At 43.7% G+C, this 19,905-nt stretch overlaps 1 protein-coding gene across 1 annotated transcript in view; it reads left to right on the forward strand.

The window, feature by feature from the left end:
• PHEX (phosphate regulating endopeptidase homolog X-linked) overlaps positions 1-19,905 on the forward strand; it is a 198,222-nt gene that overhangs the window by 87,244 nt on the left and 91,073 nt on the right. Inside the window, 1 exon segment of the mRNA XM_032619721.1 lies at positions 4,196-4,297. Within this exon segment, the coding sequence (XP_032475612.1) occupies positions 4,196-4,297 (102 nt within the window).

The raw sequence follows: 19,905 nt of genomic DNA on the forward strand, positions 1-19,905 counted from the left end.
TCCACAGCCTCTCCAGTGCTTGGTATTGTCAGTGTTGTGGATTTGGGCAATTCTAATAGGTGTGTAGTGCTATCTCATTGTTTTAGTTGCATTTCCCTCATGACATGTGATGTGAAACATCTCTTCTTATGTTTGTTTGCCATCTGTATGTCTTCTTTAGTGAGATGTCTGTTAAGGTCTTTGGCTCATTTTTTAATCAGGTTTTTCGTTTCCTTCTTGTTGAATGTCCGTCAGTACATAAACAAACACATGTAAACCTCTCACATGGGCAACTACCACAACCAGCAGCAGCAACAAACAATGCACACAACCCAAACTCAGAACCCTCTCTTAACCCTATATCCACTTGTACCCTGTCTTTGCTTTCTCTCTTTCATAGACAGACTCCTCGACTGGGTTGTGCAGCCTTGATGTCTCCACTTCCCAGTGAGGTCTGGCCTTTGTCTTCACCTGTCTTTCTCTTCCAACATTCTATGTCTTAGAAAATGGTGACTATAATTTGTAATACTGTATTGTATATTGATAGTTGCTAAGAGAGTAGATCTTAAAAGTTCTCATCTCAAGGGAAAAAAAATACTCTATGTTTGGTTGAAACGGAGCAAGACTCTGCGGGGCCCTCCCTGGTACAAATCTTTTCCGTGTCCCGCGTTTCTTATTCGCAGGAAAAAGGCTTCAGCCTGCTTGACCTTCCCTGAGTTCCCAAGGGCAGCTTCAAACAGTTGCTAAGCAGGGAAGGGAGGGAATGCAGAAACAAAGGAGGAGGAATAAGGAGACCACAGTGCAGCAGTGTCCTGGTTCCTCCTCAAGGGATACACATAGCCGTATATCTCTGAGTTCTTCTGCAAGAACTAAGGCCCCCACCCAGGGGGAGGATGGTAACTCCCGGCTGAGCATAGGATTCCTGGAGCACCGCCCTGTTACCTCACCACCAACCAATCAGAAGAAAGTTACACACCCTGCAGCCATCACCCCAAATTTTGCCTATAAATACTTCTGCCTGAAAACTGCTGGGGAGTTCAGGGTGTTTGAGCATGAACCATTTGTTCTCCTTGCTTGGCCCTGCAATAAACCTTTCTCCGCTCTAGACTCCGATGTTTCAGATTGTTTGGCCTCACTGTGCGTTGGGCATATGAACTTGTGTTTGGTAACATGGTGATGGGTGTTAACTAGACTTATTATTGTGATCATTTCATAATATATACAAATATCAAATCATTATGTTGTATACCTGAAACTAATATATGTCAATTATAACTCAATTTTTAAAAATGCAAAAAAAAAAAGAAAAATGGGGCAGTGTCCATCTGGTTGCCTGTGCCTGAAGCTGGGAATTAATCTGACTGTTCCCACCCTTTCCTCACCTCCCCACAAAATTAATCACCTGGTTCCATTGATTCAGTCGCTGAATCTCTGGCAAATTAATGCACCCATTTCTTTCCATCCCTGTTGCCCCTCCCTAGTTTGGGAAGTTACTGTTTCTCCTTTTATGTGAAGGTGACAGGCTGGCTGGTGCGTGTTGCTGCATGATGGTGTTGGAGAGGAAGAAGTATTCCTCTCCCCTTCTAAATTCTTCTGGCTGATAGAAGAGTTAAATTGATGTGACAGAGAGTGACAGCAGAAAAGCAAACAAAGTTAAGTAACGTATGTGCATGGGAGAGACCAGGGAAAACTAAGCAGCTTGCCAAAATGGCCAAAGCCCTCACGTTATATACCATCTTCAGCTAAAGACAAAAGAGGATGTCAGTTATGGGGCAATACTAGGAAAAGTGCGGTAAAGGACGGTGATTGTGATGAAGATTTAAGTCGATGACTTCTCCATTGATGGATAGGAGTTTCTGGAGATTTAGTCATCCTCCTCTTCCAGGTACAGAGAGGGAGACACCCTTCAAATGGAAATTTCCCTTACAAATGGAGATATTTCTTACAAAAGGGCAACTGCTATTTCGTTTTCAGATCCCTTCCTATGTCTGCTGTTCCTCAGAAAATGACCAGCTTAAAACAATTGATATGCCAGAGACATATTTTAGGGTGGCAAATTTTGCTCCCCTACAGTGATGTCATAAAGACTTAGGGGTGCTGGTGACTGCAGAGGCAAATGATCTAGGCCCTGAAGATTTCCTTGTTGTTTTAGCACCCTCCTTCTGTGGGTTTTCTGTTTGAAATGGTCACTGCTGCATCTCTCTCTGTTTTCTTCTACTTTCCTGGCATTTTCCTCTGATTTCTGAGGGACACCTCTGTTGCTCCTGGACGTTCTGACCTCACAACTGTCATTTACCTCTGAGGTCAGGTCCTGGCTCTGACCCTTCCCAGCTGTAAGAGCTGGAAGAGATCATGGACTCTCTCTTTCTCTCTCTCTGTCTTTTCAAAAATATTTATTTATTTATTTGGCTGCGCCAGGTCTTAGTCGTGGCATGTGGGATCTTCGTTGTGGCGTGTGGGATCTTCGTTGCGGTATGCAGGATCTTTAGTTGCGGCATTTGGGATCTTTTAGTTGCAGCATGAGGAATCTTTAGTTGCGGCATGCAAACTCTTAGTTGCTGCATGCGAAGTCTTAGATGCGGCATGTGGGATCTAGTTCCCTGACCAGGGGTCGAACCCAGGCCCCCTGCATTGGGAGTGCAGAGTCTTAGCCACTGGATCGCCAGGAAAGTCCTGCTCATGGACTCTCTTGACTCCTGATTTCCTTATCTGTAAAATAAGTGGCTTCCCTACACCAGTGAGTCTTCATCCTGGCTGCACATTGGAATCACCTGGAGGGGCTTTGCAACCTCCCAGTGCTCAGGCCTCACTCTGCAACAATGACATCAGCATTGTTTAAAGCTCCTCCCGCCACCCCCCAGCCAGAGACCCCATGTACAGACAAGGTTGAGAACCAGCGAACTAATGATTTTAAAGGACCTTTGCTCTTCTGTCATTTCCTGTCTTTATCACGCCCCAATCTCAAGTTGAGGTTTCTTTTCTCTTAATGTTTTCACTAAGTTGGGAAGAAATAGCTGTGAAGTACCCCCGCCTCCATCTGCTGTTTGTTCTTATTTACATACAATGGAACCCAGCCCACTGATTTCCAGCTCTTATTCCCTTACAACTGTTATTGAACTGAAAACATAGCTGAAAACTTATTAAACAGAAAAAAACTATTTTGAGCTTTGTGCTGACAATTCATTATAGAACCAAGGAAACATCTAAATTTCTTTCTTTCTAGAATTAATGCTAAAAATGGATTTACACCTCCATAATTTCAAATGAAAATTTCATTCTGGTGCCAAACCTAGTATTATATGCTTTCTTGAGTGTCCTATAAGGAAAAATGAAGCGTCTGTGTAGGAGAATGGAATTTCGATTGGTTTTCACCCATAGACAAGCAGGACCTCCCCAGACTGCTCCGTGTGGGCTGCTGAAGTTAAGCGTTAGCATCTCTCTCTCCCCCAGTCCTCTCTGCTGACCCACAGATGCTGGAAGAAAAGCCAGGGCAAACACATCATCACTGTAGGTGTGGTCTCACTCTTGGAACACTTTGAAACAGGGCTTTCAGAAGACCGTGTTTCTGTAGCAGTCCCCTTGAGACCTAACCATTTAAGACTTGAAATAGCATACGACTTTTCTGAGCTGTCAGAGAGGAGAGAGGAGAGTAGGAAGATGACAGAGAACAGCCACGCATTTGGTTTAACCCCTGGCATTAATTTGGAGAGAACTGGGGTCTTGACATAAGTGATTCATATTGAGAAGTGTCTAGGGTGCTGGCTCTCCCTGCCTGTTTCTCTGTTAACAGTATCTCTTTCAACTGTTCACGCACTTTCTTCTGCAATACCTTTCTGAAGTACACAGCACATGCCTTTGCTTTTTTCTCTCAAGCCCTTATTAACCTATTGAAATTAGTTGCAACCTTGATATGGGTGCGCTAATACGGTAGCTACAGGTAAGTTATTAGTCATAACCTATGGCGAATTCCTTTCCTCATGTAATCCTTTTACAAGTGGGCCATCACATTGTTCTCAAGGAAGGAAGTGGTTAGTTTTCTTCTAGTAATGGGGGGAAAAGGCATTTTCCTGGGCAAAGAAATGCTGCCAGAGCATGGAGTCAAGCTTAAAGGAGCCTCTTTGACACTGTGTTTAGCATTGGGCTATTTATCGTGGCCTAGAAAAGCTTGTCTGAAGCTTCTTGGTTTTGACCTGCTTCTTTGGGTATTTCTTTATAGATGGAGGAATTGATTGAGGGTGTTCGATGGGCCTTTATTGACATGCTGGAGAAAGAAAATGAGTGGATGGATGCAGGGACGAAAAGGAAAGCCAAAGAAAAGGTAAGGATTCCTTATGATGAAAAAAATATGACTTCTGGTTTTAATGGATTTTCATGCTCCCCATTGACTGTGTAGTGGATTTTTATATTGACTGAGCTGTTGACTCCAAATGACCCCAGAGTTAGCTGTCTGTTTTGGGATGAATACAGAGATTTTATTACCAGGAGGTAAGAGAAAATAAGATCTGACTTTTTCAAACTGCGTTTTCAAACACCTTGTAATTCAGCCTTTCCTTCTCTCCTAATTGCCGTCTGTAAGAGCCACATGGCTTGCTGCCCAGCGAATTTTGCCATTAAACCATCAGTGGCTATGGCAGAATGCAGAGCAGTGGGGAGCCAGGGGGAGCAGCTGGCAGAAGAGCCCTCAAGGCACAAAGAAGAAAAACCGATATTAGCTGTGTGTCCTGCTCCGTGCACGATGTGTGCTAATGTCCTCAGGCAAATCCTCTACTGTAACCAAGCAGACCTACTTCCTAACTCATCATTTTGTGCAAATGATCCAAATAGCATGTTTATAAACTGTAGACCAATAGTAGACCATTGCGTAGGAATACAAAAACATTTCCTAATAGAAGCGGACACTTGCTAGGCCTTGTAAACCTTTCTGGCAACAATATAAGGGGATAAGTGAGAAAAGTATTAGCAGCCTTGCTGTTTAGAAGTAAAGAATGGGACCCATCTTGAGTTCTAGGTATTCTCATGGAGCTGGAGCTTGCATGGGTGGGAAACGCCTGCTACATTCTTTTTCTTTTAGCATCTTTATTGGCGTATAATTGCTTTACAGTGGTGTGTTAGTTTCGGCTGTATAACAAAGTGAATCAGCTATACATGAACATATATCCCCATATCTCCTCCCTCTTGCGTCTCCCTCCCACCCTCCCTATCCCACCCCTCTAGGTGGTCACAAAGCACCGAGCTGATCTCCCCGTGCTATGTGGCTGCTTCCCACTGGCTCTCTGTTTTACATTTGGTAGTGTATATATGTCCATGCCACTCTCTCACTTCGTCCTAGCTTCCCCTTCCACTTCCCCGTGTCCTCAAGTCCATTCTCTACATCTGCATCTTTATTCCTGTCCTGCCCCTAGGTTCTTCAGAACCGTTTTTTTTTTTTTTTTTTAGATTCCATACATCTGTGTTAGCATACGGAATTTTCTTCTCTTTCTGACTTACTTCACTCTGTATGACAGACTCTAGGTCCATCCACCTCACTACAAATAACTCAATTTCGTTTCTTTTTATGGCTGAGTAATATTCCATTGTATATATGTGCCATATCTTCTTTATCCATTCATCTGTTGATGGACAGTTAGGTTGCTTCCATGTCCTGGCTATTGTAAATAGAACTGCCATGAACATTGTGGTACATGACTCTTTTGAATTATGGTTTTCTCAGGGTATATGCCCAGTAGTGGGATTGCTGGGTTGTATGGGAGTTCTATTTTTAGTTTTCTAAGGAACTTCCATACTGTTCTCCATAGTGGCTGTATCAATTTACATTCCCACCAACAGTGTAGGAGGGTTCCCTTTTCTCCACACCCTCTCCAGCATTTGTTGTTTGTAGATTTTTTGGTGATGGCCATTCTGATTGGTGTGAGGTGATACCTCATTGTAGCTTTTTTCTTTTTTAAAATTAATTAATTTATTTTTGGCTGTGTTGGGTCTTTGTTGCTGTGCGTGGGCTTTCTCTGGTTGCGACGAGCGGGGGCTACTCTTCATTGCGGTGCGCGGGCCTCTCATTGCGGTGGCTTCTCTCGTTCCAGAGCACGGGCTCTAGGCATGTGGGCTTCAGTAGTTGTGGCACGTGGGCTCTAGGGCTCAGGCTCAGTAGTTGTGGCACACGGGAGTAGTTGTTCCACGGCATGTGGGATCTTCCTGGACCAGGGCTGAAACCCGTGTCCCCTGCATTGGGAGGCGGATTCTTACCCTCTGCGCCACCAGGGAAGTCCCCCATTGTAGTTTTGATTTGCGTTTCTCTAATGGTTAGTGCTGTCGAGCATCCTTTCATGTGTTTGTTGGCAGTCTGTGTATCCTCTTTGGAGAAATGTCTGTTTAGGTCTTCTGCCCAGTTTGGGGTTGGGTTGGTAGTTTTTTTGATATTGAGCTGCATGAGCAACTTGTATATTTTGGAGATTAATCCTTTGTCAGTGGCTTTGTTTAGAGCAGTTCCTTTAATGAAAGGTGAGAAAGAGGGAATGTTGTCTACGAATTTCCGGCAGTTCTCCAAAGCAAGTCGGGCTCTGGACCCCAGAAGATGTGGGTTTTCTTTTTCCAAATTAAATGAACGTGGAGATCTGGAAATGACCTCTGGGTGGAGCTCATAGCACTCACAAAGGCGGTTAGAGAGCTGAAGGCTCTTATGCAGCTTTCTGCTATGGGGTTGTTTTCGAAAAATTATTTTTTTTCTTGCCCTTTTTCTAGGCTGTCCTTGATTTGATTGCCTTTTAATAGTCAACATGAAAGGAGAGGCTCCACCTAATAATTTCTTGAATCTTAGATGGAAATCTCTGACTTATCTTAGGGCTTTGTCTTTCTGATACTGAGTAGCCCCTGCAGTAAGACAGGATTTGCCTGCATTTGAAGTGGAGGTGAATAATTCGCCTGCTCTTCTGGTATGACTTGGCACTGTTCTTAGGGCATGTGTTGTATCCAGTATATCACCCAGGCGGAAGATTTCTCATCAGTAATAGTGCCCACAGTGGGCCAGCGCTGAGTCACTTGGCAACCCATCGGGAAAGCTGGAAGAATGTTGCAGTTTGTGAGGAGAAGAAGCTTTCCTTTCTCTCACGGTCAGGCTCTGGTCTGCAGCTAATTACAGTGCCTCCTGAAGGGGATTGACCTCAGCGTTCCCTAGTGACCTGCCTCCTGAACAGGGAGGGTCTAGATGCCTGCAGTGGGCTGAGGCCTAACACCCTGGCTTTTGTGGCGGTTACTCCAGTCTCACAATGGAAGCGTGGGCATGTGGCCTTGTCGTTCTCTTTGCTAAGGGTGATTACTGTAAAAGACAAACAAGGATGCCTCTGCTTCCGTGAATGAAGGGTAGATGTGTTATCTCTATCTCCCTGCCTTTCCCCTCTCATTTCTCAGGAGGTCATGAGTAGTTTTGTGTTGTGAAACCAACAGTGTAGGTTTCGAACTGGAAATTTAGTCTGGTCAAATAAGCACCAATTTTTGTTTAGGATTCTATGTTCCCTGCAAGCATATGCTCTTATTATAAACAAGCAGCAAAGGACAGGAGGGCTGTTAATTTTTCCTGGCTATTGTAGCTGTTGAATGAGTGTAAGGTGATACAAACTATTTTGGGGGGTATCTTCTAGAAGGTTTGCCTTTTCCAGAACAGAGTAGGAGGGTCTCAAGGTCACTACACTACGTAATGATTGTGAGGCCTGGCAGGAAGGGATGCAGCACTGCCTTTGGCTGCCCTGGTGGTGGGCACCAGGCTTGTGCTGATGAGCTCTGTGTCAGATCGGGAGGAACTCGGCTGGTGCCCAGCTGGATTCGATTCTGTAGCCAAAAGCTGGATTCTTTCTAAAATATTTGTTTGTGCTCTTTGCCCCTGTGACCTTTGTTTGCCAGGCCACCCCTAGAGAAAAAGACCCTGATGGAACTCCTAGGAAGGCAGCATCCTCAGGATGCTGTGAGTGGCCTTAACCTTAGTCATAGCAGGTACAGAGGGTTCTCAAGAAGCCTGTCTCACGGTCCCATCCACCTGAGCATGTGACTCCCAGGCACATGCTTTGGGCGAGGTGGGAAGAGTTTTTCTATGGAGGACCAAGCAGAAATTTAGCTCACCTCTTCGGCTTTGTCTCTGTTGGGCAGGGAAGATAACCTTTCCTTCCATCCTTCTAAGTTCTTAACTTGGGTCCATGTAACAAAAGATAGATTAACAAGAGAAAAGCAAACAAGTTCACTAACAGGTATATCTCATACACATGTGAGAGAAACTCAGAGAAATGAGTAACTCAGAGAAGTGGCTTAGAACTCCGGCTTATATGTCATCTAAACCAAATGACAATAAATTTGTAGAGAAAGAAGAAGAAAAAGGGAAAGTAGTTTTAGACTTTCAAAAGTGGCAGATGGTGGGAATGTAAATATATGGGAAACTAGTGGTAGATACAGGCTAGTTAGTTGTTATGTAGATTCCTCTGCTGCTGTCTCCAGGCCTATAAGGTCTAAAGTTGTCTCAGTGATTCACTTTTGTCCTCCCTCATAGAGAGGGGAGGAGGGACAACTTTGAAAATTTATGTCCTTTTAGGCAAATTGGGAGAGAGCAGGACCTTTCCTTGTATCCACTGCTTCTCAGTTGTCTTCAGCTCAAAATAATTGTTATGTCAAAGAGGCATATTTTGGGGTGTAATTCTGGTTTCCTTTATCTTTAAGCTCTGCCCAGCCCTAGGTGTTGGATTTGCCCCAGGTATCCAGCATGGACCAACCATGTTGGTGTCCTGCCCACATCTGAGCCCAGTGGTTCTCGGGCTGTGCTTCTAGACCACCATCAGCAGCCGCCTCCCTGGGGACTCATTAGAGATGCAGATTTTCAGGACCACCCCGACCCGGTGCGCTTGAGGGGGCGCTAACTGCCCTTGCCATCACCATTTCACTACACACCTGTCTGACTTCAGCTGCCAGCACCTGCATTTTCCCCAACAGCTTCCTCTTCCCACTGGCGCGTGCTAGGCCACTCGCCCAGAGAGCCCAAAGGTCCGGGAAGTGAGCACAACCCAGTGATTGATGGGAGTTGCCCTAGCCCCCTCCTCCCTCGAGTGTGTTCTGCCCAGGCTCCTGGAGTTTCCCCAGTGGGGTAAGTGCTAGTCGCTCACACTGACAGCTGGCTCCATAAGATCCCCTTTGATGACTGCCTGTCTTTCTCTGCTCACCTCCCCAGTCCCCTACCAGTGTTTGGTGTCTCTTTCACGTCCCAGATGAAATGCTTGCACTCCAGTCCTTGTCTTGGATCTGTACCTGGGGGCTCCCCAACTAGGACACAGCCTCTGGGGTGTGATTTTTCCCGTCCTTCCTCTCCTTAACGTGACATCGCATTTCACTGCATCTGGATGCTAGCAGCACTTCAGCAAATTCAATTCCACAGACTTTTCCAGAAGCAACAGCGTGCCAGGTACTGGACTAGGAGCTGCGTGTTCAGGGGTGATCAGTTGCAGTCCCGTTTCTGCAGGGGTTTCCACACTGCTAGGAGAGCACAGCAGTGACACGGGTTCTGAGAAGATGAGGAGAAGTCTTAATGTGATGGAGACGCGGACTGGTCCTGGGGTTCTAGAGGAGCCCAAGCACCCTGTGTGAGGGCACCTGGCTTGCGGGGCCCACTCTGCCACCTCGCTCTTCCTTGTCACAGCCCTTGTCCCTGCAGCCTGTGAGCGTGGCTTCTGCTGGCTCTTCCTTACTTATTAATCCCAACAACTTTGCATCCAGCTGTCACTTTCCCTTGGTACCTTCACTTCTGCTTCGTCTCATGTATTCCTTTTAAATTGCTTTGTAGAAGAAAAGAAAGGGAAGGACTTGTGTCAAACTGTGTCCTGCCCTTGCCTGTGACAGATTCAAGCCTGTTTGTGTAGGTGCTTAAGAATGCAGTCACCCCAGTTCCTGCATCCACGCCAGCGCTCACCTAGGAACACACAGGGACTGACAAAATAGCATGTGAACCATCTTTCAGGCTCCCCCCCACTCCCTCTGCATCTCTTGCTCACACTTCCCGCCATCTTGAGCTTGCCGGCACTCTCTGGCTCTGTGTCTCTCCGTCTCTCTCACATGCACAGACAGGCCAAGGTAATGGCCTTCACACTTGTATCTCCTCTCCCTCACTGACCCCAACAGGAAGTACAGTTACAGAAGCTTACAGACTCTGGAGAAAGACTGCCTAGACTCAGAGCCAATGTCTACCACTTATTAGCTGTATGATCCTTTGGAAATTACTTAACCTTTCTGACCCTCAGTTTTCACATCTGTAAAATGATGAGATTAGTACCTACCTCAGAGATTTGTTATGAGGAGTTATATACTCCAAGTATTTAGAAGAGCGCCTGGAGCGTGAGAAAGGCTCTCCAAGTGTGTTCAACTGTTTCTTCCAAACTCTTGTCCTGTGCAGGAGGGGAGACTTTGTCCGCACTGACTGGTGAGAGATGCCAAGCGAGGTTCTGTGTGTCTGGGTCATTGTGTTTTCCTCTGGGCTGCGAAGGTAGATGACATAAGACCACAGTCTCTGAGGTCCCTCTTAGCCTTTAGGTGCTTGATGCTTTTTGTCAGAACACGGTCCTCCTTATATATCACCCCCGCCCCACCCCTGCAGGGCAGCCCCTCCTGAGAGGGTGATGGGAGTGGGGGTACCCTGCTTTTCTCCGTGGAGTTTGGATTTTCTTGTTTTAAACGAATTCAGGGTTACCTTTGTGATACACCTTTTAAATACCAAAGCAAATAAATATTTGGTGTAAGGAGCAGTTTGCTGCACATAGTTACCAGAGGCATATTACACCTGATACCTTGTTGGAGTGAGGTTACTTTAATCAAGTTTCGGTGTTCTAGATAGAGCCTCAAGGAAATGTTGTTTTGGGCAGTGTTGTAGGTCATTGGTTCTCATACTCGAGGTGCATTGGCACCATCTGGAGGGCTTGTTAAAACATAGATTGCCAGGCCTCACCCCCCAGAGGTTCTGAGTCCGTAGCTCTGAGGTGGGGCCTGGGAATTTACATATCTGACAAGTTCTTGGCGATGCTCTTGGTCTGAGGCCAACGCTTTGAGAGCTCCGGGTTATCAGAGGTGAAAGCTCCCTTACACCAAGGTTGTATTGCTTGAACTAGCTGATGTTTATTAAGTGACGACTTCCCTCACCCCTTACAGGAATTCCTTACAGGAATCCCTGTTCACCATCTCTCACGGGGGAGTGACCTGAGTGAGTACTGGGACACTCCGAACCCAACCAGGCCACCCACCAGTGTTGCTCCAGCTGCTAAAAAGCCCTTCTTGTTACAGATCCAAAGGCTCCTTCTTGGTCACTTCCACCCCTTGACTCCATGTCTGTCCCCAGGAACTATGCAGAATATATCTTCCACATAAGAGTCCTTCCAGTGTTTGAAGATGTTTAAATGTTTTTCTATTTCAGACGAAACGTCTCTAATGTTCCTCATTAAATTAACAAGCATTATATGCCAGGCTAGATGTTCTAAATGCTTTACAAATATTAACTACATCAATGCCATGATATCTGTGTGAGGTTGGTCAAATCGTTTCATTTTACAGATGAGAAAACTGTAGCACAGAGAGGGCAAGTAGGCTTGCTCAAGGTCACACAGTCAGTAGGTGGAAGAGCTGGGACTTAATCCCTAGCAGTGTGGTTTCAGAGTCTGTGCTTTTATCCACAGTGCCAGTGGGTCTCTAAGTGTGGTCCTCAGACCAGCAGCATCGGCATCACCTAGGAACTAGCTAAAAGTGCAGCTTCTTGGCCCCATCCCAGATCTATAGAATTAGAAACTCTGGGAGGAGACCCAAGAATCTGCATTGTAATAAGCCCTCTGAGTGATTCTCATGCCGCCAAAGTGTGGGAATCACTGCTTTCCTGCTGTGGTTCTGATGCCTCATCCTGCTGGCTACTCTCCAGGTTTTCAACATCTTTTTTAAAAGCTCAAGTTCAAAGCTGAACACAGTATTCTAGATATAGTTCAACTCACACAGCACAATGGGAATATTGTTACTGCCTTTGTTTTGCATACAAATTATTTTAGAAATCCGAAGTTTATATTATGGCTATCTTTTCTCCTCAGCCATGTCACTGTTGGCTCATAACGAATTTACAGTCGGTTAATTTCTAGGTCTTTTTTTTAATCCCACAGGAACTGTCAGTAAGCCCTGTTGCTCCAGTCGTAAACTTGGCATTTCGTTTAAACCCTCATCTCAGAACTTCACATTAATTCTTATTAAAAATCCATTTAGCTTTGGTCATGGCTCTGATTTTAAAAAAGTATATGTTTCTGGGTCTCCTGTGTGTTTATTAGTTTTGCTACAAAAATCTATGCTCATTAAAGAAACTCTCCAAGGTAGAGTATAAAAGTAGAAAGAAAAAAAATCAATACTAGTCCCATCACCCAAACATAACCACTGGTAACATTTTTTTCCCCCCACTGGTAATATTTTGATGTATTACTTTGTTTTTTTCCCTATACGCAGGCTTGAATAATCCTGTATATATAAATTTGATTCCTTCTTTTTTCTCTTTTATATATATATATATTTTTCTCTTTTATATTTTTAAACATTTCTCCTCTTACTACATAATCTTTTTTTTAAAATAAATTTATTTATTTATTTACTTTTGGCTGCATTAGATCTTCGTTGCTGTGCGCGGGCTTTCTGTAGTTGTGGTGAGCGGGGGCTACTCTTCATTGTGGTGTGCAGGCTTCTCATTGTGGTGGCTTCTCGTTGTGGAGCATCAGCTCTAGGCATGCGGGCTCAGTAATTGTGGCACTCGGGCTCAGTAGTTGTGGCTTGCGGGCTCTAGAGCACAGGCTCAGTAGTTGTGGCTCGCAGGCTTAGTTGCTCCGCGGCATGTGGGATCTTCCCGGACCAGGGCTCAAACCCGTGTCCCCTGCATTGGCAGGCAGATTCTTAACCACTGTGCCACCAGGGAAGTCCCTATTACATAGTGTTTATAAAAGAATTTTCACTGTTATTGCGTAGTCTTCCAGTGGTTATACAGGAGATTACTTAATCATTTCTCCATAGTTGGGTATTCAGGTTGTGCTATTATTGATATTACTGTGATAAACATCTTGTGCATACTGCTTTCCCCCAAAATTTAGGACTAATTCCATAGAATGGCATCTCCAAAGACCTTTAAAAATCTCAAGTCTGTCATTCAGTATCTCCACCTTTATATCATTCATAATTTGATAAGTCCACTTTTTTTTTTTTTTTTTTTTTTGTCCAGCTGCACAGCTTGCAGGATCTTAGTTCCCCAACCACGGAGTGAACCTGGGGCCATGGCAGTGAAAGCATCGAGTCCTAACCACTGGACTTCCAGGGAAGTCCCACATAAATCCACTTTTTGCTTTAATTATTTTTCTGGGTTATTAATGAGCACGCTCACACAGTAGAACTGGAATCTCCCTATTGGCTCATCCTTTGGAGATTCCTTCCAGATTTATCTATTGAGGACATTCGTGGAGAACCTGCCCTGTGGCAGGTCTTTTGTTAGATGCCTAGCCACTCACTAACCAGTGGATTTTTAGTCCAGTTATTCTACTTTGAACAACTTCATGGAACTGTCATCCGATTTATCCATTTTGCCTGCAAGGAGATCATGAGACATTTAGCAGTGCCTTTATATGATACAGTTACACTATATTTAGGGTATTCCTTGATTTTCTAATTTATTGTTCTATTTAAAAAGTGGGAACTTGAGGGAATTGAACATTCATTGGGTTCCCATTCTTTCTAAGGTCCTGTGTTATCCTCAGTGAAGATTACATTATTCCATGGGTTATAGCCAGCTATTCAGACTCCCAAACCAGAGATCTCAATTTTACTTCCCAGCCAACTGGGAGCACTCGAATCCTGTTGAGTCTTTCTTCCAAAAAGCTTTCAAATCTTTACCATTTCTGTTTCATAGTTCTTTCCTCCCCTAGCTTCTCCTCCTTTTTTCCTTTTTATATTGAGGTAGAACTCACATAACATAAAATGAAGCATTTTAAAATGTACAATTCAGTGGCACTGGCGACTTTTACAGTGTTGTGCAAACACCCCCTTTGTCTAGTTCCAGAGCATTGTCATCATCCTACAAGGAAACTTCATACCCAGTACTTCACTCCTCATTTGCCTTCCCCCAGCTTCAGGTAACCACCAATCTGCCTTCTGTCCGAGAATTCACCCATTCTGGCTCTTTCATATAAATGCAATCATAGACTGTGTGACCTTTTGTGTCTGGCTTCTTTCACTTGGCATGACGTCTTCTAGATTCATCCATGTTGTAACGTACATCCTCTCATCCTTTTTAGTCCATTTCCCCACTTGTAGTCTTGGAAAGAGAAAAACAAACCATTTTAGCATTTCTGATAGTGAGGTCTTTCCTGTCTTCTCTGAACTTTTGAAATGGCATCATAGTGTTTATGTATAACTAAAAAACTGTTCGCCCAAAATACAGATTACTGCATTGAACGGACCCCTGTAAGGGAAGAACTGTGGTCTCTGGTTCACTCTTGTGTGCTCAGAATCCAACATGGCTTCCCTTCTTTGGCCACTGGGCAGACCTTAGTAAGAATCACGGCTCTACCAAGCACATAGGCAAGATGCACATTTTGGGGGGCCTCAGTTTCTTACCCATGAAATGAGAACAAATATACTAGTGTTTTCACAGAGTGGGAGGATTTAAACAAGTAATGTATGTCCAGTGACTAGCAAAGAGCAAGTGCTCAGTATTAGTAAGATGACATGTTCATCTTCCCCAAGTTTCCTCTTATTTATCCTCACCAAATGACGTAATGCTCCATGAAAGTCTCCTAAAATTGGGAGAGAAAAGCTGATGCCAATTACGTTAGTGTCTTTGGGGTGGAGGTACAAAATGGACTTTTGTTAAGGTTCACTCTGTTCAGTTTTTTTTTAACGTCTTTGTTGGAGTATAATTGCTTTACAATGGTATGTTAGTTTCTGCTTTATAACAAAGTGAATCAGCTATACATATATCCCCATATCTCTTCCCTCTTGTGTCTCCCTCCCTCCCACCCTCCCTACCCCACCCCTCTAGGTGGTCACACAGCACTGAGCTGATCTCCCTGTGCTATGCGGCTGCTTCCCACTAGCTATCTATTTTACATTTGGTAGTGTATATATGTCCATGCCACTCTCTCACTTTGTCCCAGCTTACCCTTCCCCCTCCCCGTGTCCTCAAGTCCATTCTCTAGTAGGTCTGTGTCTTTATTCCCATACTGTCCCTAGGTTCTTCATGACCATTTTTTATTTTTAGACTCCATATATATGTGTTAGCACACAGCATTTGTTTTTCTCCCTCTTACTTCACTCTGTATGACAGACTCTAGGTCCATCCACCTCACTACAAATAACTCAATTTCATTTCTTTTTATGGCTGAGTAATATTCCATTGTATATATGTGCCACATCTTCTTTATCCATTCATCTGTTGATGGACACTTAGGTTGCTTCCATGTCCTGGCTATTGTAATAGACCTGCAATGAACATTTTGGTACATGACTCTTTTTGAATTATGGTTTTCTCAGGGTATATGCCCAGTAGTGGGATTGCTGGGTCGTATGGTAGTTCTATTTTTACTTTTTTAAGGAAACTCCATACTGTTCTCCATAGTGGCTGTATCAATTCACATTCCCACCAACAGTGCAAGAGGGTTCCCTTTTCTCCACACCCTCTCCAGCATTTATTGTTTGTAGATTTTTTGACGATGGCCACTCTGTTCAATATTTTAAAACATGTTGTTATGGAAAAATTTAAATGTACACAAAAGTGTACGTAACAAACCCACAAGTTCTTATTACCCAGCCTCACCAGTGAGCAATCTTTGCTGTTTTGATTTCATCTTTTCCCCACCCCACCTGTTTTTATGCTTGAGAATTCTCAAGCTCATGTCAGATGTCATTTTTTTAAATAAATTTATTTTATTTTGTTTATTTTGGGCTGCATTGGGTTTTCGTTGCTGCACGTGGGCTTTCTCTAGTTGCAGCGAGCGGGGGCTACTGTTAGTTGCGGTGTGCAGGCTTCTTCTTGTGGTGGCTTCTCTTTTTGTGGAGCACGGGCTCTAGGTGTGCAGGCTTCAGTAGTTGTGGCATGCGGGCTCAGTAGTTGTGGCTCGCAGGCTCAGTAGTTGTGGCGCACGGGCTTCGTTGCTCCGCGGCATGTAGGATCTTCCCAGACCAGGGCTCGAACCCGTGTCCCCTGCATTGGCAGGTGGATTCTTAACCACTGCACCACCAGGGAAGTCCCGTCAGATATTATTTTACTATAAACATTTCATTATGTATCTTCAACAGTTAAGGATAAAAAACAAAACAAAACAACTCACCACAGTACCCATAACATACCCATCAATATTAACAGCAACACCTGTATTCTGTCTGCTTTCTGTAATTATCTCAGAAATGTTTATTTTTTTTAAACAGTTGGTTCAAATTGGTATCCAAACAAGGTGTACATATTGCAGTTAATGGGTCTGTCTTTTAAAGCTTTAAAAGTTTTAAGAGTGCCCCTCCCCTTTTATCCATGAAATTTATTTGTTGAAGAAGTTGTGCCATTTGTCTGGTAGAGTTTTCAGCACTGCTGAGTTGGCTGATGATATACTATTGTTGTCTTTTAACATGTTCTTCTGTCCCTCATATTTTCCGTATATTGGTAGTTCAGCCTAGAGGTTTGATTAGATTCAGGCTCAATTTTCTTTTGGCGTAAAGACGTCATGGGCAGTGCTGTGTGCTTCCTGTGCAGCCCTCCAAGAGGCACATGGTGCTGTGTTGTCCCACTTCCACTGAAAATGTTGATTAGTGGGTTCAGGTATTCTCAGATTAATCCTTCCTTTTGAACTTACCCATCAACCTTTCACCATAGGCCGTGGTCCTCTTTCTTGACTGTGCCTTCATATCACCCCCGGGGAGCTTAAAACATCCAAATGCTCAGGCCACACCCCAGACCAATGACATCAGACTTTCTGGGGATGAGACCCAGGCATCAGTAGTTAAAGTTCCCCAGGAGATAGAAATATGCAGCCAGGGTTGAAAACTACTGTTTTAATTGTTTAAGCGGTCATTGATAATATATTGCATAGATACATGAGTTCATTAGGGATTGCAACGGGTGATTTTCTAGTTCTATCATTCTTTCTGCGTATATTAGCTGGAATATTTCTATAAAAAAGGATCTTCTCTCATAAACCACTTGATTACACTGACATACAGCTTATACTGATATAAACTGCTGAAAGGCAGCATAAATGTCTTTTTATTTATTGATTTTCACAATGAGTTGGTGCCCTAGTGCTTCCAAAGGTACCAAAGCAGTTTGGTTTTTAAATATCATGATAAACTCAGGGAATTTTATGTATTTGATTTGTTTAGATTCATTACAATCATCATTATTTTTTAGCTCAAATTGTCCCATATTGGCCAACCTGAGGCTCTTCCGTTAGGGAATTTTGACATGACTCTAGTTGTTTCTGACAGCATCTTTGCTCCCTGGCACAACAAGATATCCTCTTTAATGTTTGACTTCAATTTAATCACAGGCTCTTTTGAACAGTTTATAAATCATTGCCTTAATTAGTTCTTCTCCCAATGAGCAATATATTGATTTTTGTTGTTGTTGTTGTGGGAGGGGGAGAGGAGAGAGACTCAGTACCAACTTGAAATACAGAGTTTTAGTCATAAGCAAATTTGCAGAAGTTTGAGTGAGAGGTTTATGTGAATTGTCATTTGTAAGGGGCACTAGCTCATGTCAGTGGACATACATGTAATATAGTCTATGGTTTTTGAAAATTTTTGCAGTGTTGTGTTCTCAAGAATATAAGGAAGTATATAACTAGTGTATGACCATGCCATACATTAAAAAAATTAATGCTAGTATCAAGAAGTAGAACTAATTTGAACAATGTGGAACAATGGAACTATGTTAACAGATGAAACTTGCAATGGTAAATATTCAAAAAATTTAACAACATCAACAAGCAGTAATAGTTTAAATGTGGTACTGTGTAAGTGTTTAATGTTTAAGTGCATATTAAGGATTATTTTGGCTTGTGGGATTTGTTGGTTGTAGGACTTTGAAAGAAATTGGGAAATGCTATGTTAGCCTCAGAGTGAAATTCCAGAGGCCCAGGGGAGAGAGCTGCTTTTTAAACATTATGGAGACTATTTATTACTTTTATTCATGGGATTGGGGGGAGAGGTTTAATGCCTGTCTTTATTCTTTTTTGGTCCAAATCCAAATTGAGTATGTTAGGAATTCACTTACAAATACATGTTTAGTTTGGTTTGATAAGAAGAATCAGTTTTGATATGTTGATTTTTAATTTCATGGGAAAAGAGTCCATTAGGGATGTTTGCATTCTCTGTGTATATTTTGTGATGCTTCTTCTCTTTGGCCCAAGATGAAACTAATAGCCACGACGTGTCTGCTTATCTGCTCTCTCTGAGGTTGTGTCTGCTGCTGTCAGCGGCTCCCTTCTTATCTGGCTGCTGGGCCTGCTCAGTCAGTTATATGGGAATGTCAGTTCCATTAATAACCCAAGGGCCGGACAGGCAGATAGTGGAAAATGGGTGAAGAGAGAGAAATTGTATTTAACCTGGTGTTCTGAGTTGTCATTTTCTAGACCCTAGCATAGCTGGGTAAAGACAGGCTTGAGGGCGTGATAGCAAATCCAGTTCTGACAGAATCTCACTTATGAGCTGCAGAAACAACCTGATACCAAGAGAAGAAAGAGTGAAAGAAGCTGGGAAAGAGGTAGAGGTAATTGGAAAAGTTGGAGGAAGCAGTGCTAGGAAGAAATGGCACGACCAAAGTATTCTGATAGAGGTGCAGACAGCTTTGCAAAATAAATTTCATTTTGATTTTTAAAAACATTTTAATTTACTAATTTATTATTTAATTTTTTTTTTGGCTGTGCCACACAGTTTGCAGGATCTTAGTTCCCCGACCAGGGATTGAAACTCAGCCCTCTGCAGTGAAAGCATGGAGTCCTAACCACTGGACCGCCAGGGAATTCCCTAATTTTGATTTTAAATAGTATCATTCTTGGCATTTCAAATGAACAAAATTCCTTAAAAAAAAAAAACGGATTTTATGGAAGGATTGATTCCTCATAGAGGATTTTGGGGTTTTGTGTTGTTTTGGTTCTGGATCTGTCAATTGCCAGAGGGAAGAGAGCAGGTTTTAATTTTCTTCATGCAGGGAGAATGACTCACCTACTGCAGTGGTCTGTATTTGTGTTATCTATTGCTGTGTAACAAACCACCCCAAAACCTGCCGCCTTAAAGCAGCAAGTATTTTATTATTTCGCATGATTCTCTGGGTTGGTTGGGGCTCAGATGGGTGACTCTTCTGCTGGTCTCGTCTGGAGTGTCTCAGGCATTTGCAGTCAGATGGCAGCTATGGCTGAACATCTGAGGTGGCTTCTTTGCTTGTGTCTGACACCTCAGTGTTCCTTACGTGGCTTCTTTCTCCAGAAGAGTAATGTGGTACTCTTACAGGGGAGCTGAGGGCTCCAAGAGGGAGGCAGCAGAAGCTGCCAGCCTTCTTAAGGTCTGGGCTTAGAAGCCCCAGAATGTTTCATGTGTTACATTCTTTTGGTCAAAGCCAGGGACAAGGCCAGTCCATATTTGAGGACAAGAGAAAGACTCCATCTCTTTTTATTTATTTATTTTTTTTTGCGGTACGCAGGCCTCTCACTGTTGTGGCCTCTCCCGTTGTGGAGCACAGGCTCCAGACGCGCAGGCTCAGCGGCCATGGCTCACGGGCCCAGCCGCTCCGCGGCATGTGGGATCTTCCCAGACCGGGGCACGAACCCATGTCCCCTGCATCGGCAGGCAGGCTCCCAACCGCTGCGCCACCAGGGAAGCCCCAAGACAACATCTCTTGATGCGAAGAAGGTGTGAGCGCAC

This window comes from Phocoena sinus, chromosome X (genome assembly GCF_008692025.1).
Source record: "Phocoena sinus isolate mPhoSin1 chromosome X, mPhoSin1.pri, whole genome shotgun sequence".
Lineage (NCBI taxonomy): Eukaryota > Metazoa > Chordata > Mammalia > Artiodactyla > Phocoenidae > Phocoena > Phocoena sinus.